At 40.1% G+C, this 15,641-nt stretch overlaps 1 protein-coding gene across 1 annotated transcript; it reads left to right on the top strand.

Annotated features, from left to right (window-relative positions):
- The first annotated feature begins 13,702 nt into the window (after nt 1-13,702).
- On the top strand, nt 13,703-15,046 carry LOC134213398 (anaphase-promoting complex subunit 11). Its single transcript, XM_062692434.1, has 2 exons — nt 13,703-13,875; nt 14,531-15,046. The coding sequence occupies exons 1-2, from the start codon at nt 13,848-13,850 to the stop codon at nt 14,764-14,766; spliced, it is 264 nt and encodes an 87-aa protein (XP_062548418.1). The 5' UTR covers nt 13,703-13,847; the 3' UTR covers nt 14,767-15,046.
- Nucleotides 15,047-15,641: the final 595 nt, after the last annotated feature.

Here is a 15,641-nt window from a genome sequence, read left to right as displayed (position 1 = left end):
GCCTCTAACCTTCGTGCTCTATAAGTTCCGAGAGCACCGAGTAGCTATATGTGGTGACATTGAAGAAATGTTTCACCAGGTTAAGATCAACAAGGAAGATCAGCAAAGTCAACGATTCTTTTTCCAGGATCAGATGGAAGCGAAAGAGCCAGACGAATATGTAATGATGGTCATGACGTTTGGAGCAACATGTTCACCGAGTAGCGCAAACTACGTGATCAACAAAAACGCGGAACGCTTTGCGGAACGACTGCCAGTGGCAGTCGGAGCCATTCGCAAAAACCATTATGTGGACGACATGTTGGCTAGCGTGAGCTCTGAAGCGGATGCCATTCAGCTAGCAAAGGATGTCCGCTTTATCCATCAGCAAGGCGGGTTCCGGATGAGAGGCTGGATCTCAAACTCTCCAAAGGTTATGGAAGCACTCAACAGCGAAAACGCCCCGCACAAATGCCTAGACTTCAACAAGGAAGTAGCCTTAGAGAAGGTTCTAGGAATGTGGTGGAACATAGATTCCGACGAATTCCAGTTCAAGCTCTCGAAGAAACGCAGAACTGCTCTCCAGCAACAAACACCCTACTAAACGGGAAATACACAGCATGCTAATGTCAGTTTACGACCCTCTAGGTTTGATCGCCAACTTTCTAATGCCTCTAAAACTGCTACTCCAAGAGATATGGCGTTCCGGTGTGACCTGGGATGAACCAATAGAGATCCGCCACCTGCAGAAGTGGGAATCATGGCTGAAATATCTCCCCGAAGCTGGTTCCGTACGAATCCCTCGATGCTATATCACAAAGCTAACATATGACCAACTCAACATCGAGCTACACACGTTCGTAGACGCCAGCGAGCTGGGCTATTGTGCTGTGTCTTATCTACGTTTCGAGCAAGAAGACTACATAGAATGTAGCTTAATAGGTGCCAAAACAAGAGTGGCCCCACTTAAATTTGTGTCAATTCCGCGTCTCGAGCTACAAGTAGCTGTAGTGGGCACCCGCCTGGCTAGGAGCATCGAAGCTGAGCACTCAATTAAAATCGGGCGTCGTTATTTTTGGACGGATGCTGTTGACGTATTGTGGTGGTTGCGATCGGATCACTGGACATACTCACAGTTCGTTGCATACCTAATAAGCAAAATTCTCGAGTACACTAATACTGCGGAGTGGAAATATGTTCCAACTAAAGAAAATGTAGCCGACGAGGGCACAAAGTGTCAACGACAAGTTAAATTCGACGCGGAAAGTCGATGGAGACGAGGTCCACTTTTTATCTGGAAATCAAGATCAATGGGGCCCGAGCAACCAAACAATCGGAAAACTACTACATATGTTAGAATTGCGACCAGGTGTGCTTCACCATACAGCAGTCCCAATACGCAACTGTCACACGAATTCTCGAAATGGTACCGTCTACTGCGAATCACTGCTCTTGTATTAAGATTCCCCGGAAATATCCGGCGAAAAATTGCTGGGAAACCTGTCGTTATCGGTCAACTAACGAGTAGAGCTCCTTCATGCGGAGCTAGCCCATTACAGATGGGCTCAAGAGGATGTTTACACTGATGAAATAGTCATACTGAAAGCTACAAAGACCGAAAAGCCTGCCCTCTCAAAGAGTAACCGTCTGTATAAACTAAGTCCCTTTATCGACGAAGACGGAGTAATGCGTATCCACGGTCGAATCGATGCTTGCGACTATGCTGGTAGTTACACTAAATACCGATCGTTCTGCCACGGAGGCACCCTCTTACGGAGTTAGTTCTTCAAGATATCCACGAAAAATATCATCACCAATGTACAGAAACATTTGTCAATGAGGCCCGTAAAAAATTTTACATACCAAAACTTCGAGTGCAATGCAAATCTATTCGCACTAGCTGCCAACGTTGCAAAATTCGACGCGCAATACCTGCACCACCAGCGATGGGAAATCTTCCAAAAGCGCGCCTAGCGGCCTTCGTTCGACCATTCTCCTACGTAGGAGTAGACTATTTCGGACCCCTCCAAGTAGCAGTCGGTCGCCGAGTCGAAAAACGTTGGGGAGTACTGGTGACCTGCCTTACAGTGCGGGCCATACATATTGAGCTAGCCCACACCCTTGATACAAACTCATGCATTATGGCACTGCGTAACTGTTTCGCGCGTCGAGGTGTTCCGGTTCAAATAATAAGCGATAGGGGCACGAACTTCATCGGAGCAGAAAAGGAACTGAAGAAAGCTTTAGCAGCAGTCGACCAAGAAACTATTATGAGTGAGTTTACAACGTCATCAACATCATGGATATTCAACCCTCCGGCAACACCTCATATGGGCGGCTCCTGGGAGAGGTTAATACAATCCGTGAAGAAAGTCCTCGTAGAGATTCAACCAATACGTCTGCCTAGGGACGAGGTGCTAAGAAACAGCATGATCGAAATTGAAAATATAGTAAATAGCAGGCCACTTACACACGTACCAGTGGAAGACGACGCCTCACCAGCACTTACTCCAAACCATTTTCTGGTGGGATCATCCAATGGTCTAAAGCCCCTCGTGCCCTTCGAAGATAGCGTCTCAGCACTGAGACAATCCTACAAAACCTCACAAGTTCTCGCTAACCTTTTGGAAACGCTGGATAAATGAGTACCTTCCAAACATAACTCGTAGGGACAAAGTGGTTCGCTCCGGTGAAACCTATTTCAGTTGGTGATGTCGTTCTCGTTGTGGACTCCAAGCTACCCAGAAACTGTTGGCCTAAAGGGAAAGTTCTGGACACGATAACTTCTAAGGATGGACAAGTGCGTCGAGCTACAGTACAGACATCTGGAGGCATCTTCCAAAGGTCAGCAGTCAATCTTGCCGTATTAGATGTAGGTGCAAAAGTAAGTGGACCGAACCAGGGTCCGACCACGGGGGGGACTGTTGCGCGCGCCCATTATGCGTCGCTGCACCTACACTGTAAGTGCGTACGTTCAACCTACGAGCAATAGACTTGCGCTAGAGGCGAGAAATGTCAACGATAGACGTCAAAAAGGATGATCGATCGAGGGAGAGAAAAAGCGAAAAACTAAAACTATACAATACTATTTGCAAAGCTAAACGTGTGCTCTCAAAGTTATCGCCAAATTGTATGTTTGATATCTTAGTTTAACCATTGACGTATTCGTCAATGTTATAACTATCTAAAACTACCGTGAATTCGAGATTCATACAAGTTAAAAACGTATGTATGTAAGGAACTCATTTGATAGACTTTTGTTAATCAATATATATATATATATATATATATATATATATATAAATAACTAGATTTAGATTCTACTCTGCGGGTCGAAGTTGAATAGATGGACTCTACATACTGAGTCGATATTTGGATAAATACTGAGGTAAAGGAGGTTATGCTATTATATGCTCTTAATCGTCTCTAACTAAAGCGATGTAACCTAATTAATTTACCATTAATCTAAACAGTTGTGAAATTGATCATTGTAAGGCTCATCTACGAGTCCGGGTAACGGGAAAGTACGGAAAGCCCGACTGAACTCACGAAACGTAGGTCAATCAAGCAATTAGCATCGAACTACATAATCTTACCTATGTTTAAATTTCTAGGAAATTTTTAACCGTTCCACTACAATAAACGTGTTATAAATACGGATAACGTTCACTGCTCTTTCGAAATAACAAGCTGATTTGTGTATTTTTGGGTTTTTTGATCGAATCGCATCAGCTGAAACCTATATAAAAGTTCATTTAATCATCATACAATGTTCTGTGAAATTGTTCTGTAGCATACCAACTGCCGTTTTTGCAATTCTGAGGTCAATCGAGCAATCAGAACCAATTTCCAGATCAAATGAGTGACGGAGGTGTATTTTCCTATACATTTTGGCTGAAATCCCCATACAAACTTCAAATCAAATGCGCCAGCTTATGCAACAAGCGATTGTGCTGAAATTTTCAGAGATTGATTTTCTCACCCAAAGACACAATCCTGCCCCGTGAAATTAGACAAATTTTTGTTTCCTGGGCCAGTCTAATGGACATTGTCGGCCGAACATTTGCAAAGGTGGCAGAACTGTACACCCGCCTGAAACGTTAAGCAACAAAAGTTGGACTGGTGGTGAATGCGTCAAAGACAAAGTACATACTTGTGGGCGGAACCGAGCGCGACAGGGCCCGCCTGGGAAGCAGTGTTACGATAGACGGGGATACCTTCGAGGTGGTCGAGGAATTCGTCTACCTCGGATCCTTGCTAACGGCTGATAACAATGTTAGTCGTGAAATACGAAGGCACATCATCTGAGGAAGTCGGGCCTACTACGGGCTCCAGAAGAAACTGCGGTCAAAAAAAAATTCTTCACCGCACCAAATGTGTTATGTGACGCTGATAAGACCGGTAGTCCTCTACGGACACGAAACATGGACAATGCTCGAGGAGGACTTGCAAGCACTCGGAGTATTCGAGAGACGGGTGCTTAGAGCCAACTTTGGCGGCGTGCAAGGACACGGTGTGTGGCGGCGAACGACTTGGCGAGCGTGCGGCGCATTCGAGGATGGAGAAATGTGGCCTCGAACCGTTTATTGTGGCGTCAAGTTGTTGATTCAGTGTTATCTGTTTAGATGTAAACTAAATAAATGTAAAATGAAATGGTGTCGAGAAAAGATATTTTAGTTACAAGATAAAGATTGTCGCTGTCCGGAACATCTTTTGCTGGCGATCAGGGCTTGAATGAATGAAGCAATGAAGATGAGGACCGGTGCTTCAGCACCAGATATACTCCCGAGGAAGGTAGCTTCATGAGAGAATCGAAACAGTTAGAGAGTGAAATCAAGCACCCACTTGTGCAGAGAATATTTAACTCTCTTGCCTCACTTCTATACTGAGTTGCCCATTTCGGTAGGAATGAATGTGTAAAAGAGAGGTATATAATACAGGCTCCCCAAGTAACCATGAAGCTATAGTATATATACTTGTAAAAAATACAGCCCTAAAAGCTGACTAGTGGAAAAGGGCACTTGTAAGACCGAATTAGTGGTTCATTACAAAAATACATATGAGAGAGTTAGTTCTGAAAATGTATTGCAAGAGATCGGCTGGTACCTGGTGCTGGGAATTTGGTTTCATCAGTACCCGCTAAGCTGCGGTGGACGACGGAGGTCCTTCGTATCTTAGTAGGGAAAGCACCTGTCATGTGAACTGGGGTCGTGGGATCAAACCCCACCGAAGGGGAGGTTACCCTCCAATACCTTTTCCGAACTAAATCTATCACACGTTGTACATATGCATAATCAAGTTTCAGACATAGTAATTAATTTCCACTCCAGGTGGCTTAATACCCGGCATATAGACAATTAACTTTGAATGTACTGAGTTTTCACAAGATTTTCAATAGAATGTGTTCTAGCTTAAATATCTGTTATCTGTGGTTTTTCCCTGGGACAAGACTTGCAAGGAGGAAAAAAAAAAATATAGCTTCATCTGCTGCCAGTCAACTGCTGTCACGAATTGTCAGATGCATTTAAATGAGTATTCCGAATCATCCGGCTAGCTTATTAATAATCAGTTATAAACGTGTGTTTTGTACCCGGTATAAAACCTTGATGGTCAAGTCAACTATGATGAAAAGAAGAACAAGTATCACAACACGGAAAAAGAAGCAGCGTCTTTGCAGGTCTCGTCTCAGGTTCTTCGGGTTCTTCCCATTCGCGTTGACGGAGCCGCGCTGCTGCCATCTGGTGGAGATGGACGTATGCGTGAAATCACTGTGTGGAGAAGATAGGAATATTTTTTTTTAATGTTTTTTAAAATGTGTTTAACAGCGTTATATAATGCGTCTCGAGAAAAACACAAATATTGCGGATTGCTGCTGGTTACATCTCAGGTTATCGCAACAGACTCTAACTACAACAGAGTCATTATGAATCTTCCCCATCGTATGCACTTGCTATAAAAACACTCTCTATGTGCTTAGTGACTCTGGTGGTCTCTCACTAATACAATTGAGCACTGCTGTCAATTGGCAAAAAACACGTGGTTTTTGTTTCAGCGGGAAAATTCTCCCTATCTTTTAACCCGGTGGCTATCTTGACGTTTACCTTCGCAGTCGAGCCTGCGAGCGTAAGACCGCCCCGGTATTCTAGAAACAGATATTGCCGCGCTTATCTTTTTCTAGGGAAAATTTTCCCTCTCAAAACAAAACCACGTGCTTTTCGCCAAATGACAGCAGTACTCGATCACAGTCACTGAGTACATGGAGAGTGTTTATCATGACAAGTGCATACGGTGGGTAAGATTTTTATTGACTCTGTCGTGTTTAGTGACTGTTGCGATTACCTGAGAAGCAGTCAGTAGGACGCCGCAGTATTCTATATTGACGTAGGACTTACGTCTTTCTTTACTATACTGGGTGTCATTTAGATTTTTGGAAATCGAGAGCGTTACGCTGGAAGGGAAGATTTTGAACGTTACTAGCGCCTTTATCTTTCGATGGATTTTTAAGACTTATATATCAATCGACTCGGACACTCTCCAGCAATTTGCGTATTTCATTGAAACTTAAGATTATTGACGATAAGCTATTGAAAATTTTAATTCTTGTCAAATCCAGTAAAAATTTCATATGTAACCAATCCCGTGCGTTCCTAACACGGACATCAGATGCCGGTATGTTACGGGCCTTCGGATCTATCTATATTTTCTTTGTGTATAAAAGAAGCAGTGTTTGCCGTGTGCGAGTCATTACAATTTGTGACAGCAGCGCGTACTGACGTGCTTTTTGCTCGCGCATTTTTTCGTTTCATTCGTTCGTTCGCTGTGTTTACCTACATAGCGGCATCATGCAGTCACCAGCGGTAGAACTGCCGGTGGGTCTGCGAATATGCATGAAAGAAGTGGGCGCATTTTTTTGTCATTCTGTGCTTGATGATGGTCGGATGCAGTGGGGTCGGTTGAGATGGATGCAATCGCCCATCGTATCGCTCGGAGTTCACGGCTAGAGGCCGATGATGGCTGCTGCCAGTGGTGGTGGATGAAGAAGTATAAAATTAGAGAGATTTGGTCTGCTCATCCAGGTGATTGGTTTCATAGTCCACATGATCCTGGATGGGTACGAGTCATGTCATATTTGTTAAGTTGTGCTTGGTACTAAACGACACGTACATTAAAACATGGTTATACTTATAACAGTTATGATTCCCAGCAAACAAAATCAACTACACTGATGAACATAAAATTTGATTAAAATAATTACTTTCATTTATTTGCAGAAGGCATTAGCAATTAAAGATGCACAATCAGCAATAGTGTTAATATCCATTTTAGCTTAGACAATTTCGCTGTATTATTTGTAAATGTTTTAAAAAAGTTCACAAAAAAATATTTCCAATAGAATATTTAAATAAACTTTATCTTATTCTTCGTTTTTGCATTTTCTGAGAAATTGTATTTATAAAATTAAATGTAGACTTAATAAACTTGACGTAGCGTTTTTAATCAAAACATTGAATAATTTTTCGTTGACGTATTAGCAGTACCTAATCTATTTTAGTAGGGCTACTTCTCCTTGAAATGTTTCTTATTGTTGTGAATTTTTTCAGCAGTAAGCACGCATGTTACCAAAAAGAAGCAACGAAATTGGTGCTGTATTTCTTTGTTTGGAAAACGAAACAGTTCCCCTAAAATAGCACATTTTGCACAGGTCTGAAAATTTTATAAATAGATTTTTGATACTTCAAATACTATCATTAATAAAAAATATATAAATGACCTTAATTTGCTTGAGTAAATAAGGGCTTAATAGTTAGAAACAAAGCAATTCTAAGTATGTATATAATTATTAGTTTTATTTCCAGAGGTTTTGAATAAACAAATTGCTAATAATTGTACAAAGCATGGAAGTAGTCGTTCTCAATATAAATACCTATAATCAAACTCCATAGATGCAAAAGTAAGAAGTTAAATGTAAATACGTTACGTTTATACAAGTCCTACGTCTACTCGCGGTTATGTTGAAAACATTACCCATTGCTCGTTTTTCCTTTTTTCTCGAGATGCATAATAAGCGCGACAATACCACAGATAACAGATATTGAGGCTGTCATCGGATACGTGTGTAAACATCCGCAACTGTTAAATAATTCAAATGAATTCGAAATTGGGACCGCGTTTGGCAATCGATTGATGAAGATGACGCAAGGATTATTGTTACGCGGGTGTCAAATGCATTGGCTGCCTTCGGCGGTTGCTAATCAGCTGCGTCCGTATGTACTGCTACAATCAGTTGAGTAGATGGCAGTATGTTTTTTACGAGTTTTTTTATTCGAAATAATTCAACTTTCGTGTTGTTAATCTCGAGGTTAATCTAAAAGTAAATCAAATTTCTAACCCGAAAAATAAAACTATTTTTGGCTAAAACGTGTTTTTCAACGTTTTAATATTGTGTCGCCAGCACTAAAAAATTCCGACTTCCGACGTTTTACGTTTTACTTCCGAAGTTAGGGTAACCAACTTGATTTGGACCCTCCTGGCGACATTTTTCCGATTTCTGAAATAAAAACAATACCGCTGCTAATTCCTCCATTGGCTTCAGGAAATTTACATTGTTAAGCATCTACTTCACTGTTTTTTCGTGCGAAAAAGCGATATTTAGATGAAATTACAATGCGTTACGCTTAAAAGTATACATCACTGAAAATCTCAGAACGTACACAATAAGTTTTTGTCGAAATTGGGAATTTAAAACGCAGGAATCTTCTCATTGATGCATGTCAATAGAAAGATAAGACTTGGCTTCGACTCAATTGACCAGGGTATTGCACTGTCCAAAACGAAGAATATTTTCATTTCGGAAAATGGCAAATCTCACTGGTTTATTAAAAACTGAAGCTCATTTCGAATTCCTATTTCATAAATAAGACTTTCATCTTTGAGATGGTGTCATTTCCGCCCATATCGAACCTGTATTTCAATGGATACATAAGCATATATTGGGATGCACTTCCTCTAGGGGTCCAGAATAGGACAGTTACCGTACTTCCGACATCATGAACGTCAGAACAAAGTTTGAATTTGCTACACTGCCAAAAATATCTATATAAGATATACACTCAGAAATTAAAGAAACCGGTAATAGAATAAAATCTATACATTTTTCTTATTAAAGAGAATTATTCATTGCTCAGTATAACATGTATACTACAATAGAATAGAGAATAAACTAACACGACAGATAACAGATATTTAGGCTAGAACAAATTTTATTGAAAATCCTGTGTAAACTTTTGAATTGATATACGTTGGCCCACTACTGCCATCTACTCAACTGATTACGGCAGTACATACGGACGCAGCTGATTAACAACCGTCGAACGCAGCCAATGTATTTGACAGCTGCATTCGGGCTGCGTTTTCAATTTTCATAACAATGATCCTTGCGCAATCTCCAATCGATTGCCAAACGCGGTCCTAAATTAAAATACATTTGAATTAACGGTTGCGGATGTTTACACACGTATCGGATGCCATCCTCAATATCTGTTATCTGTGCTAACACCAATTAAAGCGAATGTATTTGCTCTGATGTATAAGGTGTTAACAGATTGCCTACAGTTTGTGAGAAAAGTTCTGGACATTCAGAAATCAACGAAAATATCAGGAATAACGAAAATAGCATGAAAGGTAAGTTATTCTAAACAAATAGAAATTTTCAACACTATTCCACCATTTTTTTGGAATTCCACAGAACATAACTTGGAAAAAAAACCTTTGTAGCAAACGCTAGAAGCGATCGCTTCGATCGAAATCTCGAGACTGGAAGATTGAAAATGCTGCCTCCGGAAACAAGCATTGAGTCAAACGGAACGCTTTTTATGGAATACGTAATACTGTGGTACGATTCGCATGGATGGTAGGCAAAAATGCTCAATATCTCGGAAAGCAGTGGATGATGGTGACATCACTGAACGCGGAAGATTATGGCGACTTTAAATAATGAAAATGTGTTGATGTGCCAGGTTTTTTATAATGTAGGTGTTGCGATGGGATTTTCCTGGCTCGAAAGAAACCGTTTTGACAGCAGTGTCCATTTCACACAGCTTCAAAGCTGTAATTTATTATCTAATTATTATTAAATTCATTATATGTATAAAGTAACTTACAAACTAGTTTCACCTAAATTTACAAGCAACAGGCTCCATCGCCACTCTAAACCAATCTAATTGAATCCTATTGCCTCAGTATGGAAGCATATACATGCATTTAATTGCCAGTGTTGCCAGTTTCACAATCATTTTAGAACTCCACTTAACACTCCCACCCGTGAAACTAGTAACAAACTGGTATATTACGCATTACACTTTCTCAAAAACTGTTCCCCTACTAAACCCACCTGGATCGAATATCATTATTTTCACAAAACGATCAACAATTTCTCTTTCGATCAACAAATCGCTTTGCTTCGCATTGCACACGAAATCGGTCTGTGCTCCTGTGTGAATGGATTCCTTTCTACCCTTATTCTGTGCGACGGTGCACAAACTGATAAATTCATCCGAGCTTGTTCGATGATCAGGACGATGGTGCACGATTGTCGTCGCTGCAATAGTATTGCTTTGTAGCACTTGACCTACCGGTTCAAATTCAATTTTTTCTTCCGATACGCACAATAACAAAACGGTTTGTGTTTGGTGGGTAGCAGTTTCAAATACATCCGTAACGTTACATGCGGCGTACGAAGGCTCGGACGGTAACTTGATTGATGAGTTACTTTTGGTATTACTATGAGAAACTGCGGCACCCAAACACAATGCACCATCGAATTCTTCGTGTGATTTCGTTTTGCCACTGTTAGAAATTTGTTCATTCTTCACCGATTTTCCAGAGATGTTTTTCCTGCTATATTTAAGTATGATTACTTCTCTTCTGGCACTAAATTCTGAATCGATTTCCGCTGCAGCCGCCTCGAAATCTTCATCCACTTTCTTCAACTTGCGTTCGTAATCCAGCTGGATTCTCTTTTGGTGTTCGTGCTGTTGAGCCCACCATACTTTGTTCTGCTCCTCTAGCAGCTCGAGCTTTCTTCTTAGTTCGTCCATGGCGACTACTCTCGACTTTAGAGATAGTTTCTTTGAAGAATGTTGCGATGGGATTTTCCTGGCTCGAAAGAAACCGTTTTGACAGCAGTGTCCATTTCACACAGCTTCAAAGCTGTAATTTATTATCTAATTATTATTAAATTCATTATATGTATGAAGTAAATTACAAACTAGTCTCACCTAAATTTACAAGCAACAGGCTCCATCGCCACTCTAAACCAATCTAATTGAATCCTATTGCCTCAGTATGGAAGCATATACATGCATTTAATTGCCAGTGTTGCCAGTTTCACAATCATTTTAGAACTCCACTTAACAATAGGAATGTAAAGATTTATATTGAAATTGTATTCAAATACGAGAAAGGCAACAATATGTGAACAGGAAATAACCCGCATAATTACAAACTGTACATGGATATTTTCCCGTGCGGTCGACAACAGTATCCTTTACTGTTGACAACTGTAAATGAACAATCTCATATAAAGTTTTAACAGTTTGTGGTACGGTTATTTGACAAATAACAATATGTTGAATGGGTTGTTAAGTTGTGTCACCATAAAAAATCGTTTGTTCTCGCGTGCAAAATTTTCGCTCAACAGTATGATAAAATGTTGACATATAATGCAGGAAATAAAGAACATTTTAGAGACAGCATGTTATATGTTGACATTTAAGCTAAACGCAATACAACGGAACGGCGACGGAAACGGAAAATTTGACAGTTAGCCCATATATTTTCTGTCAAATTTGCCGTTTCCGTCGCCGTTCCGTTGTATTGCGTTTGGGGCTTTAGTGATGATGTCGAGCAGTTATGGTTGAATCGATCGAAAAGTATTCGATAACCGCAACGTAAACTGTGAAGCTATATCTTACATCGTAATAATGATTCTGACCATATAACATGTTGTTTTTTATTATGCGGGAAAGCTTCTATCCTCGCTTCTATCAAAAATCATTTTTCCATTTCTTCGAAACAAAACAAAACCACAGAATTAATACAGAATCCATCTAAAATTTCAACCGAATGAAGTTAAACTAATGGCGATTAAAGTCATTTTATACTATACTCCTAATAAATCAAAGTTATACTAACGTAGTATAGTGTGCACCTAAACGAAGGTGGGGTCAACCAGGCGAATAGTCGATTAGAATGACTTTTAATCTATTTAGCATAGATTTTTTCCAGAGTGTATGTGTCGCCGTTATAAATTTTTGCAATAGCTTCACCCTAATATCACAGACAAACAGACATAACACTCGTCAAATTTCCATCGTTCACTGATTTACTGGTCAATTCAAATAATCATTAGTTGGCCAATCGATCACTCGTGGCGTGCGCATCGTTTTTGCTCGAATTTGACGTTTGCTCACTACTGCCATCTGGTTCGTGATTTGCCCAACTAACTGAAATCCACAGATGTCGTTAGTGTTTGAACGACGATGAATTTGATGAGTAAATGTTCAATGTGTTATGTCTGTTTGTCTGTGCTAATATAATCGATATAGAACCACACATAAATTAAATAATTGCTAATTCGAGACCACACATAAAGTTTATTTGGATATATATTTTATAAGTAGTTCGCGTGGAGATTGGTTATGTGTGCGCTGATATGCATCATAAGTTTAATCTATGGATTTTTGCCAATAAATATGTGTAGATTTTTAGTAGTGTACCAACACATTGTCGGAAGAGCGTTCGGAAGTGTGGAAATCAACTTACGAACTTCAATTTGGTGCCAGCGACGTTGTCAGCGACAAAACAAGCTCGATTTTGTGACAGATAACACCGTGCAGTGCTGCATATTTATTTTATTTTTCCGTGTGAATCTCGTCGGAAGTGGGCCTTGCTGCCAGTTCATCAGCGTCATATAAACAGTTTTGGTCTAAATGCACAATAAACATTTTAAAATTGACGTCCTATACGCCTTGCTGGGTGAAATAAAAAAGCATGACCCAGCCCCCATGTTGTTTTCGCGCGCCTGTTAAGAAAGTGTTGGTTAGATTAGCGAAATGTGACAGCTGAGCATGTGCTCCAGCACTTTTTAATTCGACAAGTGTCGAATTACCGAGGCACATCATAACTAATCTATGGATTTTTGCCAATAAAAATGTGTGGATATTTGGTAGTGATATTCAAGACATTTTAAGGCAAATTTTGGGCTGTGCAACAGTTCAGAACGAATGAACCATCAGCCCAAAACGTCATGCCCATATATAAACTGTCAAAGATTGAGTAAAGTGCCCTGCGGTGTTATTCATCTTATTCCGTACGTCAAACGAGACCAAAAATGTCGAGGAAGCGTTTCCCATCTATTTTTAAATTTTGTATATTTTAATTTTTGAACAATGTTCCTTTCGACTTTTGAGTCAGAAAAAAACTGACACGTTCAGGTTGATGAACTTCATCGTTCCCTGAAAGAAAATCGAATATCGATTCTTCATTTTAGGACCCAATTTCCTTTGTAGGAAAGGTCTATTAAATTCTTTATTCTTTTATTTATTGGGGTATTTTTTATCGATATCAGCTTAATTTTTTGAAAGCGTGTAAATTTAAAGCACGCAGCCAATTGTTGACATTTCAAATTTGACGTTCTGCTTTGTGTCTGTGTGCGAGTGCTTTCATCGTTTTCGTTTTCATCCAAAACAAAAAGAACTCGTTCTCGATCTAGAGAAAAATTTCGCTTCGAATCGGTGTGATTTTTCTGAATAAATAAGTTCCTATAAAGTTTAAAAGTGGATTTGTTAAATGTTGCTCGCGTGTCGTGAATGTCCAGAATGAAAGTTACCGTTAAAAGTAAGTGAGGTCAATTTAAAATGGTAACATCTGCAGCGGAGTTTGGATTCTGGCGTTGCTGGAAACAAGCTTTTTGTGTTGTGATTGATTCAAAATGTTTTGTTGGCGTTGTGCAAAACGGATTTATTTTTGGGTTTGTCAATTTTCTGCCAGCGGACAAGACCAACCATCCTCTTCAGTGGAAAAAGAGGTCAGATTGTTGCGAAGGGTCTGTCATGGTCATAGGAATGGGCGAGAAGAAAGTAAACGTGTTTGCGTGATTGTGTCCTACGCAGGGCTAGTGTACGGTTACATTTTATTCAAACGCAAGTCAGAATAGATCTAATATTAAATTACGGAGCTTTTCCAGGGCCCATGCATTTATTGTGAAATCAAAGGAAACTTTTGATGCGTTTTTAATCAAGAGAATAAAGTATGAACGTCGGATTAATATTTCCATTCTGCTTGCGGTTTTTTTTTTGAAGGACCCGTAGGGCTAATCTCTACTAGCCCTGCGTTATTGATTTCTGCTATATTCACTGTCATCCTCTCGGAAATATCTGTCCGTCGTTTTCCATCACACATTAGATCACCACAGAAAGCAATTTCTGAGTGAAAAGTAATTCTTAAAAATTTCAAACAATCTAAAGTAAAAAATATTATTTCTTCCATTCAGGTTGGATGGGAGTCGCCGTGTGGAAATGGCTCGCCAACGATGACAACTGTGGTATCTGTCGGATGGCCTTCGAGGGCTGCTGTCCGGATTGCTCGCTGCCCGGAGACGATTGTCCTCTAGTTTGGGGATCCTGTTCGCATTGTTTCCACATGCACTGCATCGTAAAGTGGCTCAACTCGCAGGCAAATCAGCAGTGCCCGATGTGTCGCCAGACATGGAAGTTCAACGATAAGTAGGTGGAAATAGCGGTGCCAAGGGGGGGAAGTCGATCCCGGATTGAATGAAGTGAGACAGAAAAGTGACCTCAGTTCTCGGTGTCGAACAACAGTGTTGCATGTAACAGAAGTGAACTTGAATGGTGAACTAGGACCAGGCAGGCCGAATAAAGAAAAAAAGTGCTGACAGTGGCGATTGGTTCTGTCGACCGTGGGAGGGTCGAGTCGAGCTGAGATTGTGAGTTCGGGTCAGCGCAGGGTGTTTGGAAGAAGTATTGCATACGTTTTTATTTTGAGGTGTTTGAATTGGATAAATTTGAGTAGTGCTAAATATTGGAATATTCATCACAAACGTCAGTGAAAAATCCAGATAAAGGTAAGAAAAAAAATCTTATTGTATTCCTTACAAATATTGAGTGTAAACCAAACATGTACTATAAGTTTTAATTAGTTTTGGCTACAGGTAGTATATCAAAAAAGATAATGAACTAGACCATATAGGGGAACTGTTCTATTTTCCATCTCACTGTACATATATTCATCTAATCGCAAAATAAAGCAATACAGCACAAATTCTTTTTGCTAACACGCTTGCTCACTAGTGAAAAAAATCACAAAAATAAGAAACAAACCTAATTCCTTTTCATTGCTTTGTTTTTGATGAGATGGAAATAGGAGCTATGGGATGAAGTGCCGAACTGTTCCCCTATACAAATCGTATTATGTTCCAACTAGTTTTTGATGTTTGTCTCCGGGCACAAGTATAATAGAAAAGTAAAAAAAATCATAAACTCCTTCGCCATGGCAGTGGCTCGATCATATACAAAACCACATTAAAACCCAGATTAATCCACCTAGCGTTGGTGGTGCCTTTCTCGCATTTAGTTGAGACACCA

This window comes from Armigeres subalbatus, chromosome 2 (assembly GCF_024139115.2).
Source record: "Armigeres subalbatus isolate Guangzhou_Male chromosome 2, GZ_Asu_2, whole genome shotgun sequence".
Taxonomy (NCBI): Eukaryota; Metazoa; Arthropoda; class Insecta; order Diptera; family Culicidae; genus Armigeres; species Armigeres subalbatus.
Note: the sequence above shows the minus strand (reverse complement) of the source record. Positions and strands in the feature narration are given on the sequence as shown.